We start from the raw sequence: 20866 nt of genomic DNA, 5'->3' as shown, positions 1-20866 counted from the left end.
CGAAGGCTTGGATTGAAAGATGGATCGCCCTCAAGATATCCAATATTGAGAATTGCACTTAATAAGACCCATATTTCACTAACATCCAGAATAAAATTCCTGATCTGCACACAGCAAATTATGTATTTTGTAGGAAATTGGGGAGGGGATTTGAGATCCCCCTGAATTAAAGTGTAGCGTAGAGAAGAGGCAGGGTCCAGCTGTAATTCAACAGATCTGCATGCTTGTGTGATGTGGTGATTGGATGCAGATTGGATGTTATTTCCTACATGAAAGCGTTATTGATTGGAGGAAGGGGGGTAAAAGGTTCAGGTCTTCTCCTTGCACCTAGCATCATAACGAAGGAGCTCGGTCATTACAGGTGGTCCTTGACGTATGACCAAAATTAAGCCCAACTTTGCCCCATTTTACGATTGTTCTTTCCACAGTCATTAAGTGAATCACTGTAGTTGTTAAACTAGTCACTGGTTGTTAAGTGAATCTGGCTTCCCCATTGACTTTGCTTGTTGGAAGGTTGCAACAGGGGATCACGTGACCCCGGGACACTGTGACCATCATAAATATGAATCAGTTGTCCAGTGTCTGAATTTGGATCACTTGATCACAGGGAGGCTGCAGTGGCCGTAGGTGTGAAAAACATAAGTCACATTTTTCGGTGCCATTGTAACTTTGAACAGTCACTAAACGAACTGTTGTAAGTCAAGGACTGCCTGTAGCTGAATGGGTGTCCCTGAAGTCCCTTGAGCAGGGCAAGTGGCACTTGTGGCTCTCTGAAAGTGGCCTTGCCCCTCTCTTGGTCTGTCATTGCTTCAGACTTCAGCTGTGGGGTTGAAGGCTGTGCATTCAGGCCCTTGGTGTGTGCAAAGATCAGGGCTGCATTAATGGCAATATTCCACCCCATATTGTCACCTGGTGCAATTCACCTGTAATTTAGGCCCCAGCGAACATAAGAATCCACTGCAGTTTGAGCCAGAGGGGGTGACCCGACTACCTAGTATGCGAAGGGAATTTGCTTCTAAGATTTTATACTAGAGCTGTGAGGTGCACATGGAGGCTGAAGAGTGCCTGGCTCCTGTCTACTCTCTATCTACAGAGATGACTGTTCCCTTTCTGGACATCTGCTACAAGGTCAAGACTTTTTCAGATAATTCCTGTTTTGGCCAGAACCATGCTATCCACATTGCCTTAGTCAAGGCTTGACTCTCTTGGTTTGCACCAAGTCAAGGAGTCGATTGGGTGTGCTCCCAGTAGGAGTAAGGCAGCAGGAGCAGCCCTGCTATTTTGGGGTTCTGCCAAGGCAGGGGAGTCTTTTCCACAGTCCAGCCTGTTTCTTGGGGTCAACATTGCTCCTCCTCCTCCTCCCAGTGCAGTCTTGGTGCAGCGTATCAAAGATAGTCCCAATCCCATTATCAGAGTAATCATTTCTTCTCTTCAAGCTAAAGTAAGCAAAAAAAATTGGTCAGTATAAATCTTGGAACTGAGTCTTGCATAACATGCTCTTATTTATTTTTTTTTTAGATTTTTATTGCTCAGCAGAGTCCCTAAAGAATAAGGCTGCTTGTCAGCATGCTTCAGACCATAGCAGAACCTCATCTAAAAAGTTGCCACTTTCTTTCTCACTCCAGTTTAGCAGATATTTCTTTTATTCTTGACAAGCTTTCTTTTTTTCCTTTTCCCCCCCTTTACAACTAGTTTATCTTTGGACACTAAATACCAGCTGAACCTCTTGGATTTTGCAAACCTTTGGAATTGGGTTCCAAGCCATGGGACTACACTGAGTTGTATCCTCACCCTGCAGTTTGATGGGTGTAGTTGCACATTCACTTTTTTTTTTTTGAAAAACGAAGTAGACTCTGCCCTACAATCGAAATTCAGATGCTCAGGAGCAGCAGAGTTTTGGGGCTATCAGAGGAAGCTTTGGTTCTTTCTAGGATGCCAGGTTATCTAAAGACCCCCTCTTTCATTAGCTGTGCCAAAGAGGTTAAGCAGAGGTTGCTTTTCTATCTGTTTTCTTAAAACAGTTTTTATGTTTTTTGTTCACTGTTTGGAAGGATAATGTTTTCATTTGTAAGTGGCTTGTTGTGTCTACAGATTGAAAATTAGGCTAGAAACAATAAGTGATTAAAAGGAAGGTTGCTCTTAATTCCTTTCTTTGGCTGAGGCAATTGGTGGGGACATAGGAGAAGGTGCGGTGGAATTCCCAAGGAAGTGACCCCTCGTGCCATCCTAGGCGGCTTTTTCCTTCAGGTGAGGCGGTTCTCCTTCAGCCATCTTTTGTCCCCCTAGGTCAGGGGTCGGCAACCTAAAAAAGAAAAAGAGCCACTGGGAACCGGTTCCATCACAAATTAAAAAAAGAGGGAGCCGCGTGCGTGTGTCCATGCACGCGCATGCGCAAAAAGGTTTTTTGCGCATGCGCGGACGCACGCGGCTGCCATTTTTTTAAAAATGAGATGGAACCGGTTCCCGGTTGCCCGATGGCGACGGCCCGTCTGCAAAGCTGCCGCTTTCGGCAGCTTTGCAGACGGGCCGCGGCAGCTTCCGCAAAGCGAAAGCGGCAGCTTCCTGAAAGAGCGGCACCGCTGCCCGTTCGCGCGGAGGTACGCGCGCACCTCCGGTCGTTCGGAGAGGTGCGCGCGCACCTCTCGGAATGGGCAGGGGCGCCGCTCTTTGCGGAAGCTGCCGCGGCCCGTCTGCTAAGCTGCCGCTTTCGGCAGCTTCACAGACGGGCCGCGGCGGGCTTCCTGAAAGAGCGGCACCGCTGCCCGTTCGCGCGGAGGTACGCGCGCACCTCCCCAAAGGTTTGGGGAGGTGCGCGCGCACCTCCGGTCGTTCGGAGAGGTGCGCGCGCACCTCTCGGAATGGGCAGGGGCGCCGCTCTTTGCGGAAGCTGCCGCGGCCCGTCTGCTAAGCTGCCGCTTTCGGCAGCTTCACAGACGGGCCACGGCGGGCTTCCTGAAAGAGCGGCACCGCTGCCCGTTCGCACGGAGGTACGCGCGCACCTCCCCAAAGGTTTGGGGAGGTGCGCGCGCACCTCCGGTCGTTCGGAGAGGTGCGCGCGCACCTCTCGGAATGGGCAGGGGCGCCGCTCTTTGCGGAAGCTGCCGCGGCCCGTCTGCTAAGCTGCCGCTTTCGGCAGCTTCACAGACGGGCCGCGGCGGGCTTCCTGAAAGAGCGGCACCGCTGCCCATTCGCGCGGAGGTACGCGCGCACCTCCGCCCATTCGGGGAGGTGCGCGTGCACCTCTCCAAACGGGCGGTGCCACTCTCCATTTGGAGAGGTGCGCGCGCACCACTGCCCGTTGGAAGAGGTGCGCGCGCACCGGGCGGCTGGGAGCCGCAAGAGACCTGTGCCCTAGGTGAAGGCATTTTCGTGCATCTCTTGATTCTTATTCTTCCTAGTTTCCATCGGCATCTCAGTTTTGGAGATTGCTACTAGATTTGGAGGCTGCTCTTAGAAAGAGGTGGTGGTCAAAGCTGCTCTGAATATTAATGAAATTGAAAACACAGCAGACGACTATTTTGGAGGGGGTGACAACCGCTCCCTGATAACCCAGAGTGCCTTTGGTGGGTTCCTGAGCACGTGGAGGCCAGCTCTCTGAACGAGGCCCGGATCTGTTCCTCCGCCTTCGTAGTGCGTTCCCAAGGGCAACTCGGACCTCTTCCGTAGGGAGTGCCAGGGGTCTCCTCCTCACCCACCTCATCTTTCTGAAAAGCATGGAGGGTACCTGACGCATCAGAAGAAGATAGTTTTGTCACTGTTTAAACATCTGATATGTAGCTTTGGGAAATAAAGCCGACAGAGGCTTGTGGCACTTGAGTATGAAATGGGTGGACTAAAGAGCAGCCAACCAGTCCATCCAGCAGGCTCAGACAGGAGGAGGAGCTTAGGTTGCCCCCATACAGTAGTGGGGGGCTAGATGAGGTGGGGGCCTGAATCTTTTACGGGCACTTGAAAGCTTTATGAATTATTGGGGGGATCAATTGTGGGCCTTGGATTACCTGGTGATGCTACAAGGTGGCCTATTAACATTTTTTCAGCCAGGCAAAAAGAACAGAAACACAGATGTCAGTTCAAGATAGGACTAAAATACCTATCTGGGGTTTTTGCAGTTGGAACAAAGGAAGCCACTTTCTTAATTCCATTGATAGTGAAAAGCAAACTTCGGATTAAGCGGGTAGCTTGAGCTGACACGGAGTGCTTCTAAAAAGGACTTGGGTAACTTTTATTATCCACCTGAAACTGGGATGTACAAAAATAACCTGAGTGTTTCGTATTTCAGACAAAGGGAAAAAAACAGGGCAGGGGAGGGCAGAACAGAGCAGTGAAATATAGGTTCACTAAGCTGAACACTGGTTTTATTTATATAAAAAAATTGGATCAGCAAGATAAAGAGACATGCAGTTGCTAAAAAAAGTTTCAAGGAGTCAGAAATGTATACTCAAGCTTTTATGCAGCTTTGGAGTTGGAATATTTGTGATGAATTGCTTTTTGAGAGTTCCCAAAATATTTGTGAGAGTGATTTATCTTAAAAAGGAAAAGAAAACGCATGCATGCTTGTTCTCCACCCTCTCCCTGCCCAAGCAGTTATTTGGATCCTTGTTTCTTTGCTGGTTTGTCTTCCCCCCGCCCCCCCACCGATTCTTTGTAAAGGGTAGTCCTGATTCTTACAGAATTTAACGCGGCTATTGTCTTTTTTAATATAATGCCTTCTATTGGTCATAGCTAGGGGAATAATCATAAGGTTAATTAAATTTATGATGAATTCTTGGAAGCAATAGCGATTCAGCATTATCACCAGAAAAGCCTAATCAATATATTTACTCTCCTTATTAACTAATTATTTATAAGGGTTGGTGTGTTAGCTTTAATGAGTGTATATAAAACACCCTTGGTAAATATGTCTAAACTGAATATCCCTTCATTAAAACCTTGGGAGGTGGGGGCGTGGGGTGCATAGTTGATGTAATGAGATGTCTCAGATACTGGAGGAGACGTGCTGTTGTGAAGTTTGGGACTTTGGGTTCCACAGCTCATCAAGGGTGAGTTGCTGGCATTGGAAAAACTAGATAAGTTGACTAGGATAGACATTTTTTCCCAGAAGTGTAAACTTTTTGTGTACTGGATAAAGAAGCCTTCAAATTTTCAAACCCTACTTGTGGTCTGAAACTGTTTATCGCAGGTGTGTCCAACCTTGGCAACATTAAGATTTGTGGACTTAAAGTTGCCAAGATTGGACATCCCTGGTTTATCAGATCTGATCTAGTCCAATATTCTATTCCGTGGCCCAATAATATATATCTTCATGACCTAATGAAACTGGTCTTCAATAGTAACTTCTTGCAGTGCACTCAGACCCATCATGTTCTGCTCCTTCCTCTCTCCGCGTTTTATCTTTAGCCGTAATTGGGTGAAGAAGATGGGACTGAACCTTCCTGAGAGCTCAGGTTCAACCTGTCGACGAGAACGCGGATGATTCTGTCCAACTTGAAGCACAAGAACGCAATCTGATTTTATGCTACATAGCCCACGGTGTTTTGTATAGTTTCTAACCAAAACGTGATTTAATCTATCAGAAATTCTTTGTTGTTGCTGCTGGTATCAGAGTCAAGTCTGAGCACTGCACTAAAATAACAGGCATCCATCATGTATGGAAGACCTTCTTGGACAACCTCAGCTTCACTTGTTGTACCAACATCTGCCATCTGTGATTTAATTTTTTTCCAACCTCTGGTGGTTTGAATGCACTAAAAGAAACAGATTTCGGGTTTAGGGCTGTGTAAAGGTTTGTGCAATTAATCAGGATGTAACATGAGATATTTATGGGTTACTAATTGTAGTGCACAGCAGCATATTCAGAAAGAAGCTTTAATCTTCACAAATCCTTGTGGTGAGGAACCACCTGGTCACATTTGAAATAAAAATTTGCTAAATGTGTTCTCCATTTCCACCCTGCATGTTCCATGTATTTCACACCCATGTATCAAAGCACCATTTCTGTGTAGTCCAATTTTTATGGCTGATCTCCAGACAATTTGTGTTTTCAGCTACCACACCACTACCACCCCCAAATGCTCAGGTTTCAGAAATTCCTTTAAATAACCCTAGTTTTCCTACTCAGTGCAAATAAATAGCAGCTGCAAGCATAACTTGACGGAATTATTTTAAACCAACTCTGTTTTTAATTATGATATTTTTTTAAAAATGTAGGCATGAAGCAATTGTTTTGCTCATATTTGGGGGACCAGTTATCCTGCTGAAGTCATTTCTGAAACTCCTTTTGAGGCCAGAGATTAGATCTTTTAGAAAGAGGCTGGGAGTTATATTTAAACATTATGAAGAGGAGCGGATACCTTAAGGTCAGCACCTGCACAGAAGGCTCACAAACTACTCCACGTAATGCGATATCCCTGAGCTTTTTATGGGCACAGGTGCTGTAAAGGCATCAGCACGTCATGCATAGAGCACTTAAGATCTGGACAGACAGAACTGCTTGTAAACTCTGCCCCCCCTCCCCAGTTTCCTATGCAGCTGCAATGGAGGTTTTTAAATTTCTAAAAGGTGGAAGGCTTTTGAACCCCCAAATCTTGAAAACGGGATCAAAAATTGCAAATCAACTCAGTTATGGGAAAAATGGAAGAAAGTTGTTAGCTTCTTGCAACGAAGCCTGAATTCAGAAGGAGAAATTGCCCCGTCACTTTTTAACATTTAATAACATTTGCAATAGCAATAAAAATTGGGTTAGGTTCCCTTTGAGATTGGCTTACGGGTTCCTGCAGGCTCCTGCATTGGGGGTGGTGGCGCAGGTGGCAGAACCAAGCTCTGACCCGAGGCCGTCGCCTCTTCTCCTTTCTTTCCCCTAGATCTTTGGTTGAAGAGGAAGACCCTCACATGAAAGTGACTCTGGGGAGCAGCGATATGGGCTTGTCTGCACACCTGCAGGCATCCAAGGCAGGAACCACCCGATTCTTTACCAGCAACACTCACAGTTCTGTGGTCCTTCAGGTGAGTGAAGGGCCTGGACAGAGCCACCCGCCAGGTCTTCTTCGTTTCATGGCAGAGAGTTTCCTCCAAGGACCAGTTTGCTTGGCGGTATCATTGCAGCCCAAGTCACCAAGAGGAAGCGCAGAACGGGGTCCCCTTCTTGCCTTCGGAGGACTTTCTCTCCCTTGCTAATTAGACATGGCAGCCACACTGCCAAAGGGCGGGGCTGCTTTTCCCTGTGATTGAAGGAGAGCCAAGCTTGACATTGCCCAGGCTGGTGGGGGAGGGAGGAGGACGTTGGCCTGCGAATTATGTCTGAACGCCTTTAAGGGAATTTATTAGGTGAAACTGCCTTTCCGTGTCCATGTTCTTCTTATCTTTTTTGCTTCCATTGGCCTGGAGCGTGAAAATTCAGTTCCGTTACCTAGCAGCATGCTGTGCAGAAATCCAGGCCCCTTCTCTGACTTTGGCTCTAGAAAGCAGCTTCGTTGCCCCTCTTACTGACGCTTTGCGTTTGCAGTGGCTGTGAAATGAGGCTCAACCCTGTGCCTGGCATTGTTTGCTGCCGCCACGTAGGTGGCAAACTAGACTAACCCGGCTCTCTTCCTGGAACGTTCTTAAAGAGTGGGAAAATGCCGGATGGGCAGGAGTGAGGAAGAGTTGCAGCCGGTATAAAAACCAGCCGGAAAGCTTTCCGAAGTGGATGGCCAGGCAGAGCTGATGCTCCAGGACCGTGCCTGTATTCTGAGAACATCAGAAGCCTTTTGTTCAGTGGAGTAACCTAACCCTCCTCCTCCTCCTCCTCCTCCTCTGGCTGGCTGGAGCAGAGCAGCTCCCCCCCTCTGCCTCCCCCCCCCCCGCCCCGGTTTCCCAGCATTGGAGTAGCGATGCTGAGCCTGGACTGCTCCTGCAGCCCCGGGAACAGGAGCTCCGATTGTGTGGGGCTTCCTCCTTCCGGGGGAGAGCGAAGCTGACGTCGCCGGTTCTTTCTTGCAGGGTTTTGACCAGCTCCGTGTGGAAGGCTTGCTTTGTGACGTGACGTTAGTGCCAGGCGATGGAGACGAAGTGTTCCCTGTGCACAGGGCGATGATGGCGTCCGCTAGTGATTACTTCAAGGCCATGTTCACAGGTAGGGCTCGCAGCTGGTGGTGGATGACCTGCCAGGCAGAAGCCGTGGAGGCCGGTGGACACCCCCTCTCGGGTTTTCTTTTGGGGGTTCAGTTACCGTTCGGGATGAAGTGCCCTTGTCCCTGGTTTGGAGGAAGCTTTCTAAGGAGGCCGTGACTGGTTGTAACCATATTGTCTCTAAATTTTGTTCCCAGGTGGGATGAAAGAACAAGACTTAATGTGCATTAAGCTCCACGGCGTGAACAAAATAGGTTTGAAGAAGATCATTGATTTTATTTATACGGCGAAACTTTCCCTCAACATGGACAACCTGCAGGATACTCTAGAAGCGGCCAGCTTTTTGCAGATCTTGCCTGTGCTGGACTTCTGTAAAGTGTTTCTTATATCTGGGGTAAGGGAAACGTAGGTTATAGCTTAGAGACTCGTCTCTTCAGTTAACCTGCAGGGGGTTGATCTTGCAAAGGGTTTTACCAAAAGAACTGGTCCACGTTGCTCTAATTAGAACGGGAGTAGTTCTGCAAGGCAGCTCCCCACAAAACTCTTATGCACTAAACAAAACTAGTCCTCGATCTGTCTGCATGCCATATCACCCAGGTAAATTAACCTTTAGGCCAATGCGTCTAATAGGAAAAATGGTGAACGCAGTCTATAAACTGTTTTGGAATAGTTCTGCAAATGGGACTCCCGGAGGCAAAACGATTTATTAAAATAAATCTGCTGTGCCAAGCGGGAGGTACTCAGCTGTGAGAAAGCAGAAGGTGCACGTTGTAAATTGCTTTTGACTGCAAAGGAGAACTATGTTCAGTTTCGTGTATAACAGCTGGGTTCTTCTGGAGAAGGTGCTGTGCAGGCCTCAAGGGTTAAAGTGGTGATTGAAAAGACAGAAATGGCGGAGGTATTTGGCAACCTGCATGTAAATAGATTTTTTTAAAAAAATATGGGACCTCTAATGTGCAGCTTTTCAGAAACTGGTGAGTTTTAAAACATGGTACCATCCAAGTTACAAATAATGAAAATACCAACCATTTATACCAACGGGGGAGGGGAAAAGGAAAGTTTCTAAGCATTGTTGGACTTTCAAGATCCAGCGATTTTAGCTACCGTGGCCAAGAGCTGGGGAAGATGGGACCAAGCCATTAACTTAGAGGGGAAGATGTTCCCCACACTTCTTCTAATAAACATGTCCATTTTCTTTCTCAGATATGCGATCCTAGAATCTGTGTTAAGTTCTGGTGAAATACTAGTTGTGACTATACAGAGTTGTCTTGCTCAGCCTTAACAGCTTTAAGACATCTAGCATGCTGACTGGAGGATTCTGGGAGTTGAAGGCCACACATCTTAAAGCTGCCAAGGTTGAGAATCCCTGATATAGAGTAAGAAAATTCAGATCCCCAAAGTAATCTAGGATGTCTAAATTATGGGCATCTGGAAGATCCGTATCTTTTGTCCCTGGATTTAGCAACAGGGCTGCAGGACCAGCAGTCTGTGAGTCCTGCTGGCAAACCTATTAACTGCTGGTGCCTTGTAAATCCTCTCCGTTCTCATTTCTGCTGCTGCTGTTTTAGTTTCCTGTCTTCGGCTGTGGTATATGCAGTTGATGTCATCTTCGGTTGCTTCCACCGCTTGCTTTTCAATTTTAGCTGCATCCGACGCTTCCTGCCGCCCCTTCACCGCTTTTCTAAATTTTGCCACTGAGAATTTTCAACCTCCTTTCAAGGAAACCCCGTTTAGATTTTTCTGATCTTTTATTTTCCTCCTGCAACTTCAATATTAAGAGTGAAAATCTTAAAAGAGTCTGCTATCTTGGTCTAATCCACCCCAAATGTGTGGCTCCTCAGGGTAACCCAAAATTTCCATTGTTAAGTGAGACATTTTTAAAGTGAGTTTTGCTCAGTTTTACGACTTCTTGCCGCAGTTAAGTGAATCACTGCAGTTGATAAGTTAGTAACGCAGTTGTTAAGTGAATCAGGCTTCCCCATTGACTTTGCTTGTCAAAAGGTTGCCAAAGATGATCACATGACCTTGGGACACGCAATGGTTATAAATGCAGTTACTTTTTTGCAAAGGATTTTATTGACTTTTCTGCGTTGCCGCAGTTAAGTGAATCACTGCAGTTGATAAGTTAGTAACGCAGTTGTTAAGTGAATCAGGCTTCCCCATTGACTTTGCTTGTCAAAAGGTTGCCAAAGATGATCACATGACCTTGGGACACGCAATGGTTATAAATGCAGTTACTTTTTTGCAAAGGATTTTATTGACTTTTCTGCGGTGAAAGTGTGTTTCTTGGTATTTTTTTTTAAAAAGACTGTTAATGTTTTTGGTTGCTTTTGGAAGACCAAAATCTGCCTATCAGAACTATACCTCGTTATTAAAGGTAATCTGATAATTAAATAATCCCATAAATTCTGTGCTACAGCTGTAACTGAGCAGGGATTCAGAAGAGTGTCCGGTAGAAAAAGTGGGCTCAAGGGTTTCATAAAAGAATTCGTCTTCCTGTCTTTATCTCCAGCCTGCCTCCCTCTGAGGAGGTGCTGCACGCAGCGCTTGCTTGCCGCTGGTCATCCCCGTCCTTGTCGTCCCTTTCTTCTTCCTTCATGGCGTTCCCTGTCTCCCCACAGGCTTTATAGCCACTCCCACGTGTCATAATGAACAAGATGTGTCCCAGTTTGACAGCCACGTAGCCAGCCTGTTTATAAGGCAGCAAATGTTTCAACCAGACACCCCAAATAGATGCCCTGGATCTGCCTTGGATTTACGCCTCTAGCAGGGCCAACCATTCGGTGACATTTTGTCTGCTTCGCTGTTTCTTTTCCGAGTGCCACGATTGGAACAGGAAGGCTGACGTTGTGCTCTAACGTAGCAGCATGGCCTAAAATAATTCTCCATGTGGTTGCATGCTCTGCAGGGCTCCGTTCGGTTGGTCTATCCAACAAAATGGAGCATAAGGAAACAAATTCACTGTTTTGAGATAAATCACTTGGGAGGCTTCTGAGACTGGAGTGGAATCACTCAGAGGACACCGAGACAGATTGCAAGGTTTTGAGAAGGATTCCTTTTTTCCTTGTGCAGCCAGATAGCCCCATCCCTGACCTGCTCCTGGACCATCGTTGGAGCTTCTGCTGGCTCCCTGGAGCTGCGGTGCCGAGAGCTTCAGACAGCTGGCTGAGGAAGGGGAATTCTAGCAGCAGAGAAGCGATGAGCCAGTGGTGGTTGGCCCTTTCTGATCCAGGCAGGGCCACCAAAGCTGTAGGGCAGCTGAGGAACGTTTCTGAAAGCCAAGCCCAGCTTCAGGGCTCTGCCTTAGGACAAGAGAAGAAGAGGGAGGCCGAAAGCAAGGGCACCTGGGGTGCACCAGCTGGCATATTGCTTCCTGTCCAAGGAAGCCTCACTTAGAAGCCTGTCCTAAAAAATTACAGAATAGAATGCAGAATAACAGAGTTGGAAGGGACCTTGGAGGTCTTCTAGTCCGACCCCCTCCTCAGGCAAGAAACCCTATACCATTTCAGACAAAGGGCTGTCCAGTCTCTTCTTAAAAACCTCCGGTGATGGAGCATCCACAACTTCTGGAGACTACTTCTGTTCCACTGATAAATTGTTCTCACTGTCAGAAAATTCCTGCTTAGTTCTAGATTAGTTCTCTTCTTGGATAGTTTCCATCCGTTACTGCTTCTCCTGCCTCCGGGTGCCTTGGAGAACAGGTTGACTCCCTCTTCTTTGTGGCATCCCTTTAGATCAGGGGGTGTCAAACTCAATTTCATGGAGGGCCGCATCAGCATTGTGGTTGCTCTCAGGGGGCCGGGTGGGTATGGCCAGGGTGGGTGTGGCCTACTGGGTGGGCGTGGCTAGAGTGCATATGGCCTACTGGGTGGGCGTGGCCAGCTCTGCATCGTTCGCATCAAGGCTGCCTATGGGGGCCTGGGCAGGAGTGGGACAGATCTGAGGGTCTCTGGCAGAAGGAGGGTCTCTGGGCCAGGGCCAAGGCAGTGGGGGCCGTTCCCTCACTGTTTCCAGGATGGCTTCGCGGGCCACATGAAACCACTTCGTGGGCCGGATCCGGCCCCCGGGCCTTGTGTTTGACATGTCTGCTTTAGATATTGGAACGCTGCTATCACGTAACCCCTAGTTTGTTGTGTTTTGCTCTTGTGTTCATTGGACTAAAGACGTGTTGGGGGTGGTAGCGTTGAATGACCCTGCCGTTAAGCTCCTCCTTGCCAGTATGTCCTCTCTTGCCTTCACAGGTGTCCTTGGAGAACTGTGTTGAGGTGGGGCGGATTGCCAACACATACAACCTCACCGAAGTGGATAAATACGTGAACAATTTCATCCTCAAAAACTTCCCAGCCCTGCTAAGTACAGGGGAGTTTGTGAAGCTCCCTTTTGAGCGCCTCGCCTTTGTCCTCTCAAGTAATAGCCTTAAGCACTGCACCGAGCTGGAACTCTTTAAAGCCGCCTGCCGGTGGCTGCGGTACGAGGAGCCACGCATGGAATGCGCCGCGAAGCTCATGAAAAACATCCGTTTCCCTCTGATGACGCCCCAGGATCTAATCAACTATGTCCAGACCGTGGATTTCATGAGGACTGATAATACTTGTGTCAATTTGCTCTTGGAAGCCAGTAACTATCAAATGATGCCCTACATGCAGCCGGTGATGCAGTCGGAGAGGACGGCCATCCGTTCGGACAGCACCCACCTGGTGACCTTGGGAGGGGTCCTCCGGCAGCAGCTGGTCGTGAGTAAGGAACTGCGGATGTACGATGAGAAAGCACACGAGTGGAGGTCCCTGGCCCCCATGGACGCCCCCCGGTACCAGCACGGCATCGCCGTGATTGGGAACTTCCTCTATGTGGTTGGTGGGCAGAGCAATTACGACACAAAAGGGAAGACGGCTGTCGACACGGTTTTCAGGTTTGATCCTCGCTACAACAAGTGGATGCAAGTGGCCTCTTTAAACGAAAAGCGGACTTTCTTCCACCTAAGCGCCCTCAAAGGACATTTGTATGCAGTTGGGGGTCGAAATGCAGCTGGAGAGTTAGGTAAGTCCCGTCTCACGCAGGGAAGCTCAATAGCCGGCTGATCAGAACGTCTCGATTCATTCTCGAACGGTTTTCTGGCATCAAGACATATTATGCCAGAACATTTCCCCAATCTACGAAGGCACTGGGCCCCTTCGGGAAACGAGCGAAGCTTAGTCAGGCTGTCGCTTGCTCTGTGGGGATTTAGTAACAATGGCACTGAATGCTAACCTGTATCGTGTTTTTAAAAGGAGGGTTTTGAAATAATAATGGTGCTGCTATATATTGTTATGGTAATTAATTGTCTATCTTCCCACATGTCAAGAGGAATAATGAATGGCACTGTTTTCTTCTGAACAAATGAATTCTGTATTGATTTTATGCAGGTAGCGCTGATTTGAATTTATTTTAAACTTCTTTTGTCTGACGTGTGAAGAATTAAGGGCCGGTGGCCGGCCCTCTTAGTCTGGTCTGAGCATACGGGCTCACCTCCTGGCCCCCCTTGTGAGCCAGACCGTGAACAAAGTGAGTGCGAAAGACATTCCCTGTGCATTTTCCACTCAGCTCGCGGAGGGATAGGACCATCTTCAGGGCCGCTTTGAAGAGTCCTCGTTCTGATAATTTAACACCTTCCTCTGTAATAAATACCGAATGCAGGCAGCCATATTTGCGTTGAAACTCTGTAGGCGAGCACCTCCGTTGCTACCTGACAATCCTTCTCTAATTTCTCCCCACTTGATATGATCTGTCGCTTCTTAGTACTTGTCATCTTCAGGGTTACCTTGAACAATCTGTGGGCTGTTAAGTAGTTGATTTCCATAATGAGCTCGATCCATTTGTATGAAAGTCCGTGCCTGGCTGGCGGTCCTGTTGATTCTGAGATCGAAGAATTCCCCCTCCCTTTTCATTAGCTGCATTGCGAGTCATTTTTTCACTTTGCAGCTTTCGAAGCTTTTTTTCTTTGCAGCAAAAAGGAGAAGAATCCTTGTAACTTTTCCTTATTCTCTTTATTGTGAAAGGCTAGCCAGAAAGAAAGATAAATAATGTTTATTTTTAATTAATAATGTTTAGATTGCAGGAAATCGGACGTAGAGTTCTTGGTGCAAAAACATACCAAACAAATACTCCTGTGGCTCTCTGACCCTGCCAGACTGCCACACCGAGCATTTGGCAAGCAGCACCTTCGGTGGCCGTGGGCAAGCGCGGCGTTTACCACGGGTGACGTGCAAGTATCATTGGCTTAAAGTTGAAATAATAAGAAACATGGATGTGGCTGCCTGCCATTAGTGCAGGTTCGCATCCCACCAGGCTCAAGGTTGACTCAGCCTTCCATCCTTCCGAGGTAGGTAAAATGAGGACCCAGATTGTTGGGGGCAATAAGCTGACTTTGTAATAATGCCGCTTGGGTGTGTGTGTGTGTGAAAGCCCTAATAAGCAGGCATATCCATAGAATGAAGGCTACTGCTAAGCTTGTAAGCCGCCCTGAGTCTTCGGAGAAGGGCGGGGTATAAATGGAATTAAAAAAAAATAAAAAATCCAACAGACAATTCTACAAAAGTTGATGCTTGGAAATAATCCCCAAAGGCGAGAATGATTAAGGCTACTAAGAGAAGAAACAGAAATGAAATGCTGAAGTTTGCTGTTGTCCCGAAAAATTATCTGCTGTTGCCCAGTGGATCTTGTTTTAACATGGAAAAATCACAGCCCCATAAAAAATGGTATAAAAAGCACTCTAATAACAAGCCTTGTAACTCTAAAGATCTGCCCGACCTGTGGAATACAGAGACATTCTTTCTAGAGTTTGTTGTGCTAAGGATGGTAGTTGATGATGGCCGAGATCTTCTCTAATGCTTATGCTGTAATTAATAGGATCGTTCCTAAACGAAGTAGGGATCTCTTGGGAGAGCTGACAGTAATAAAGTGAGGGAATGGTCAGCTAAGGGGCAAATGGGGAGATTTCAGAGTGGGTCAGAAGTCTTGGTGATAATGGTGGTGATGTCGTCCATTCAGTCAGGTCTGACTCTTGGTGCTTCTACCGGCCGAGTCTCTCCACATCTTCCGATCTTGCACTCCTTCTTTGAGTTTTCCTGCGGTCTGGTCTCTAAGCTCCGGCTGGTCTCAGCTCTGATGCTCTCACTGATGTCTTAGTCTGGAGCAGTGAAAGAACTTTGTTCCCGGCCATGGAGAAATTCGTCCAGTTTTTGGCCAGTTTTGCCTGTGCTGAGAAGGATGGTCAGAGAGCCTTACATCTCCAGACCCAGTTTGATGTCCTGATTATGTGGATCTCTCTCAACTAGAGTTTTGGATAGGATATCGGACAGAGGTGGCTTTTGGTAGCCTTGGATTAGCCTTGGAGTATGACCTGTATCAGAGCCTGAATGGGGAAACTGAGGCCCAGTCAGAACATTACAGTGGAGGCCCTTTTCTGTTTCCCAGCTCGATGGAGATCTTTGAGTCCTGTCTTTCCCCACACCATAAGCTTGGTGTTGTGTGTCTTCATATGTTTATTTTTAGAAGCTTGGAAGGTGTGAAGTCACAGCGTCTGACTGCATCAAAGGCCTCGGGCCAACTCTGGTTCCAGTGGATGCTGTGCTGGGGAGGAAGCAGATCGAAAGGGGGGGCAAAGGAGGGTTTCCAACCATCATGGCTGCCCTGAGCAGTTTGGGGAAACAGCCAGAAGAATACTTGTGGGATGGAGAAGCTGCCTCTGCTTCTAGGAGTGGAGAGCCTGCTTGTACATTCAGACCTCTGGTGGCCAGGTCACTCTGAGCAGCAAATAGAAGGAATTCCCGTAAAACCTTTGCCTTAGAACAGCTCATTTGGAATCCTTTTAAAGTCCTTTTTTTACACACAGGATTTATTTTAATGCCAGTTAATGTTTTATGTGCTAGAGACTTGATGTTTTTCTGCTCTGCACCTGAATAGCCTTGCTTCATCTGCGGTGTGCGGAAAGGTTAATACCGTTGCCCCTTCTTGGAAAGCTTTAATTCTTGCTGAATATCGAATGGGTGTTTCTGAGAAGGCAAGCAAGGAAGATCATTTGCAGAGGTGTGTGTGTGTAAAAAACAAAACAAAGAAAAAACTTACCTTTAAAAAGGGACGGAGCTTTGATCACTCGGTCACAGCTGCTGTGATGACTTTTTTGACCTCTGCAGCCACCCCACAGGTGCCCTGATCCTAGGGCTGGTCCGCAGGCAGGTGCTTTCTTTAAAAAGAGGCTCCGGGTCTCTCTTCGCGTCAGCAGTCTGGAAATAGAACGGGCCCCTGGCCAGAAACATGGGACCAGCAGAGAGAGAGTCTGTTTCCGAGGCTGATGGCCAAATCATCTGTGAGACAGTTTCCTCCATTAGGTGGAAGAAAGAAATCCGTGAGAGCGGAGAATCACGTTCACTGCCCTTTCTGAAGCGCTGGCTGGTGAGGGAGCCTCCTCTGCCCCAAAGAAACGTCCGAGGGAGGGAGGGAGGGAGGCTGCCCCAGAGCAAAAGCCCCCGGAGCCCGACAGGTCGGCACTTAGCTGGGGCCCACCTTTCAAGGCCGGCCTTCCTTGCTTCCTTCGCATGTGGGGCCATTTGTGGGATTCAGAGATTGCAGGCCTGGATTCACGACCACAATTGAGCCCGAGATTCCTGTTGTTAAGTGAGACATTTGTTAAGTGGCTCTTGCCCCGTTTTACGACCTTTCTTGCCACAGTTATTAAGTGAATCGCTGCAGACGATCAGTCACCTGGTTGTTAAGTGAATCTGGCCTCCCCACTGACCTTGCTTGCCAGAAGGTCACTTAAGGGCACCGCCTGACCTCGGGACACGGCAGCGGTCATAAGTATGAACAGTTGCCAGGCATCTCAGTTGCGATCACACGACCCTGGCCGTGCTGCAAAGGTCGTAACTCTGAAAAATGGTCCGAAATCCCTTTTTTCAGTGCCATTGTAAATGAACGGTCGCTAAACGGACTGTTGTAAGTCGAGGACCGCCTGTACAATGAGTTGCCTCACGTTGCTTCTTGCTGGTTTTTTTGAACAGCTACGGTGGAGTGTTACAATCCCAGAATGAACGAGTGGAACTACGTGGCGAAGATGAACGAGCCCCACTACGGACACGCGGGGACGGTGTACGGGGGGCTGATGTACATTTCAGGTGAGCCAGTCTGCAACACCTCCCAGACCGCACCTGCAAGCCCCCAGGGCCAGGGGTTTCCCCATCCTCAAAGAGACCAGGATTCTCCCTCACTCCTCTCGCTTTCTCCCCAGGCAGTTCATACGGGACACGAACTTGGTTATTTCAGCCAGCAGGCCGCCTTGAAAAAGGGGTCCGTTTGTAGGGAAGTCCAGTTTTGTTTAGGATGCACATTCCTGATGAGATGTAGGCTTAGAATAACAGAGTTGGAAGGGAGCTTGTGGGTCCCTATTTGGAGAAGCGGCTCCTTTTCCCTGGGATAAGAGCTGCCTCTGTCGCCTAGCGAATCCCACCAATATTTGAACCTTACGCACAGAGCTGGGGGTCTCTGGGATCCAATCCCGTGTACCTAGAGGGAGAGTGGGGGGCAGTGGGGGAAGGGGGGAAGAGGAGCCAGAGAAGCCGCCTGGGAGACCTGGGGCTGCCCCCCCCCCAGCCTCAGAGCGCCCAGGGCAGTGAGGAAGGTGCTGGATCGGGAGCAGGCAGAGGCAGATTCTGGGCCCTCCTTGGCCACAGAGGCTGCCCAGCCCACCCAACAGGCCGGTTGGGGGAAGGATGGTGGGAGGAGGGCGGCCGCCGCTGCCTTGAGCTGCTGGAACTCTTAGAAGCAGACAAAGGAGCCGTTTTCCCCAGGGGAGGAGAGCCACATCCAGCCACAGAATCTGTCGGTTCTCTTGGTCTGGTTGAAAGCCCGGGGACCTCTGAGCCAGGGAGATGGCCCTCCCCTCAGCGATGCTGGCTGGCGGGGTGGAGGGCGGACAGGGAGGGGGCAGGTGGCCTCCCCCCTCCAGTCCTTCGCCAGCCTGGCTCGGCTGGGACCAGTGTCCGGAGGGCTTCGGCCATCGGGGTGGGTGGGTGGGGGGAGGCCCTGGCAGCCTGACCCAGCACCCACCCTGAGCTGGCAGGCTGCCAGAATGATACGGCACGGCCAGACTGGGAGATGGGTGGCACCTAGAGGCAGTCCTCGACTTGCAACAGTTCATTTGGTGACTTCAAAGTTACAACAGCACTGAAAAAAGCGACTTAGGGCCATTTTTCACAGTTACAACCTTTGCAGCATCCCCAGGGTCACATGATCAGCATTCAGGCGCTTGGCAACTTGACTCACGTTTGTGACGGTCGCAGCGTCCCGGGGTCCCGGGATCCCCTTTTGCGACCTTCTGACAAGCAGAGACACCGTGTTGCTAACTTATCAACTGCAGTGATTCACTTAACGACTGTGGCAAGAAAGGTTGTAAAATGGGGCAAAGTCACTTAACAAATGTCTCACTTAACAACAGAAATTTTGGGTTCAATTGTTGTAAGTCGAGAACTACCTGTACACTCAATCAATCAATCAATCAGCTGTCAGCCTTTGGGCTCCTGTTCCTGGGGCCTCCCCCTTTGCCGCTCACGCCGTGTCTGGCTTTCCCCTCCCCTCAGGTGGCATCACCCACGACACTTTCCAGAAGGAGCTCATGTGCTTCGACCCCGACACGGACAAATGGACGCAGAAGGCCCCCATGACCACCGTGCGGGGCCTCCACTGCATGTGCACGGTGGGCGACAAGCTCTACGTCATCGGGGGCAACCATTTCCGAGGCACCAGCGATTACGACGACGTGCTCAGCTGCGAATATTACTCCCCGACGCTGGACCAGTGGACTCCGATTGCGGCCATGCTCCGGGGCCAGAGCGACGTCGGGGTGGCTGTTTTTGAGAATAAGATCTACGTGGTGGGAGGCTATTCGTGGAACAACCGCTGTATGGTGGAAATCGTTCAGAAGTACGACCCGGAGAAGGATGAGTGGCACAAGGTCTTTGACCTCCCGGAGTCCCTGGGGGGCATCCGGGCCTGCACGCTGACAGTCTTCCCCCCTGAGGACAACCTAGCTTCGCCATCGCGCGAGTCGCCTCTTTCGGCGCCTTGAGAGCGGTCCCGGGGCTTGCCGGGCCCTTCCGCTCCTGCTGCCCGGGGCTCCTCTCCTCATCTTCAGCAGTTGCCGTGGGGCTCGCCCCGAAGCTGTTGGCAAATAATGGGTGGGGTGGGGTGGGGGGCTCCAAGGAAAGCCACGAAGCTCCCCCTGCTGTTTGGTCCAAGGTGTTTCTCGCAGTAGGCCTGGTCTCCGTGTCTCTGGGGGCCAAAAGCTTAACGAATGAGGAAAAAACGCTTTAGGCACCTTGCGTCTCACTCTTGGGGCACCGTAGCTTGCAGGAGAGGGGAAGAAGAAGACGGGGCGAATGGCTAAGCCTGGAGGAGAGCTTCCTGGTGGGTGGGGAGAGGGCCCCCCGGCCGCCTCCCCCTCTGAAGAGCGTTTTAGACTTCTGGACCGCGGCTCAGCACGGAAAGGCCTTGCAGGAGTTTGGAAGCAGTGAAGGAGGGCGCCTGCGGTGACCTTGCGTCTGTACATGGGGGGGCTTATCCTCCCCTGCCCCCCCCACATTAAAAAAAGTGAAGCATTAACTGAGGGTTTTTGTTCTTTTTCTCCTTGCCTTCCCTCCCCCTCTCCCGCTCCTCCTGTGATTCGGGGACCCAGTTAGGTCCCTGCACTGGATTTCAAAAGAGAGAAGGGCTAGAACTCTCCCTGGCGAAGCTGCTCAACTTTTGACCAAGCAGTTCCCTCCGGATGGAATCGCATCTGTCCGTCTTGCGCCCCCCCCACCCCGTGGGTCCCCCCACTGCCTCTGAGCCCTCCCTCTAAAACCTCACTTCAGACGGTTATTTAGCACAAACACAGCTTGGACAGAGCTGCTTTTGCTCAGAGAACTCAGACTACCCTGTTCCTTTTGTTCAATAAAATCTTTAACTGCAATTAGTTGGGAGTTTGTTCTTGAAAGAAAGGACTCCTTTCTCTTCTTGTGGCACCCTCGCCTCCCGTTGCCAGGGGACACTTTTGTGTATGTTGTGTGCTGTGTGGGAAGCACAACCGGCTGGGCTTCCAAAGGGGAGGCTCGACCTACTTTTCCCCAAGCTCCTGGCACGCCTAGGCAGGGCCTGTGGGGGATCCAGTCTTTGCCTGGGACAGGCCCCGCCACGGGGGGGCCTGCCTTGCAGGGGGGCTCTCTCGGAGGACTGGTGCCCCGGGATCACCCAGAAGACCCTGCTGAAAGCTCTGCTCACAGCCACAGACTCTACTCACGCCTCACGGTGTGGTGGGTGAAAAACACATTTAATCATTACCGTTATCCCATCCTTGCTAGTTTCTTTCAGACCCAGCCTGCCTTCTCTGAATACGGAAGCTTTTTTTTTTTTAAGGCTGGCCTTGTTCAGGTTTTGTTACGTGCAATGCAGAACCGTGTCGGCCGGCCCTCTGGTCCAAAGGGGTCCGGCATGGCAGATTTAACTGCTGTGAGTGCTCTTGGGTGGTGCTGATGGCGCTGAGCTTCCTCATCCAGTTCAGAAGCAGAGTCTGGAACGATGGCCAAAGCCAGGGGAGCGCTGGTCCTCTAGAGGCGAAATGCGATCCTTAGCAGCTCTGACCACCCTGGCCCTTCGTGAAGGACGCTGCTAATTGTAGCTTGCCAGCATTAGGAATCATTTCTAACCTGTGGAATTAATGGCAGCCGTTTGTCCCTGCATCTTTTCAGACCCG

General features: G+C 49.5%; 1 protein-coding gene across 5 annotated transcripts in view; it reads left to right on the top strand.

The window, feature by feature from the left end:
• The window catches only part of KLHL13 (kelch like family member 13), a 40751-nt gene extending 20676 nt beyond the window's left edge, over window positions 1–20075 (top strand). For all 5 annotated transcript variants that reach the window (XM_081336408.1, XM_081336411.1, XM_081336409.1 and 2 more), the window contains 6 exons: window positions 6861–7002; window positions 7978–8110; window positions 8304–8500; window positions 12348–13143; window positions 17142–17255; window positions 18717–20075. In XM_081336408.1, coding sequence (XP_081192534.1) covers window positions 6861–7002; window positions 7978–8110; window positions 8304–8500; window positions 12348–13143; window positions 17142–17255; window positions 18717–19204 — 1870 coding nt within the window. In that variant the 3' untranslated portion in view covers window positions 19205–20075. The remainder of the gene's footprint in view (window positions 1–6860; window positions 7003–7977; window positions 8111–8303; window positions 8501–12347; window positions 13144–17141; window positions 17256–18716) is intronic.
• The last annotated feature ends 791 nt before the right edge of the window (window positions 20076–20866 follow it).

The sequence above is a fragment of the Vipera berus genome, assembly GCF_964194415.1.
Source record: "Vipera berus genome assembly, chromosome: 11".
Lineage (NCBI taxonomy): Eukaryota > Metazoa > Chordata > Lepidosauria > Squamata > Viperidae > Vipera > Vipera berus.
The sequence above is the reverse complement of the archived record's forward strand: the minus strand, read 5'-3'. Positions and strand labels throughout refer to the sequence as shown.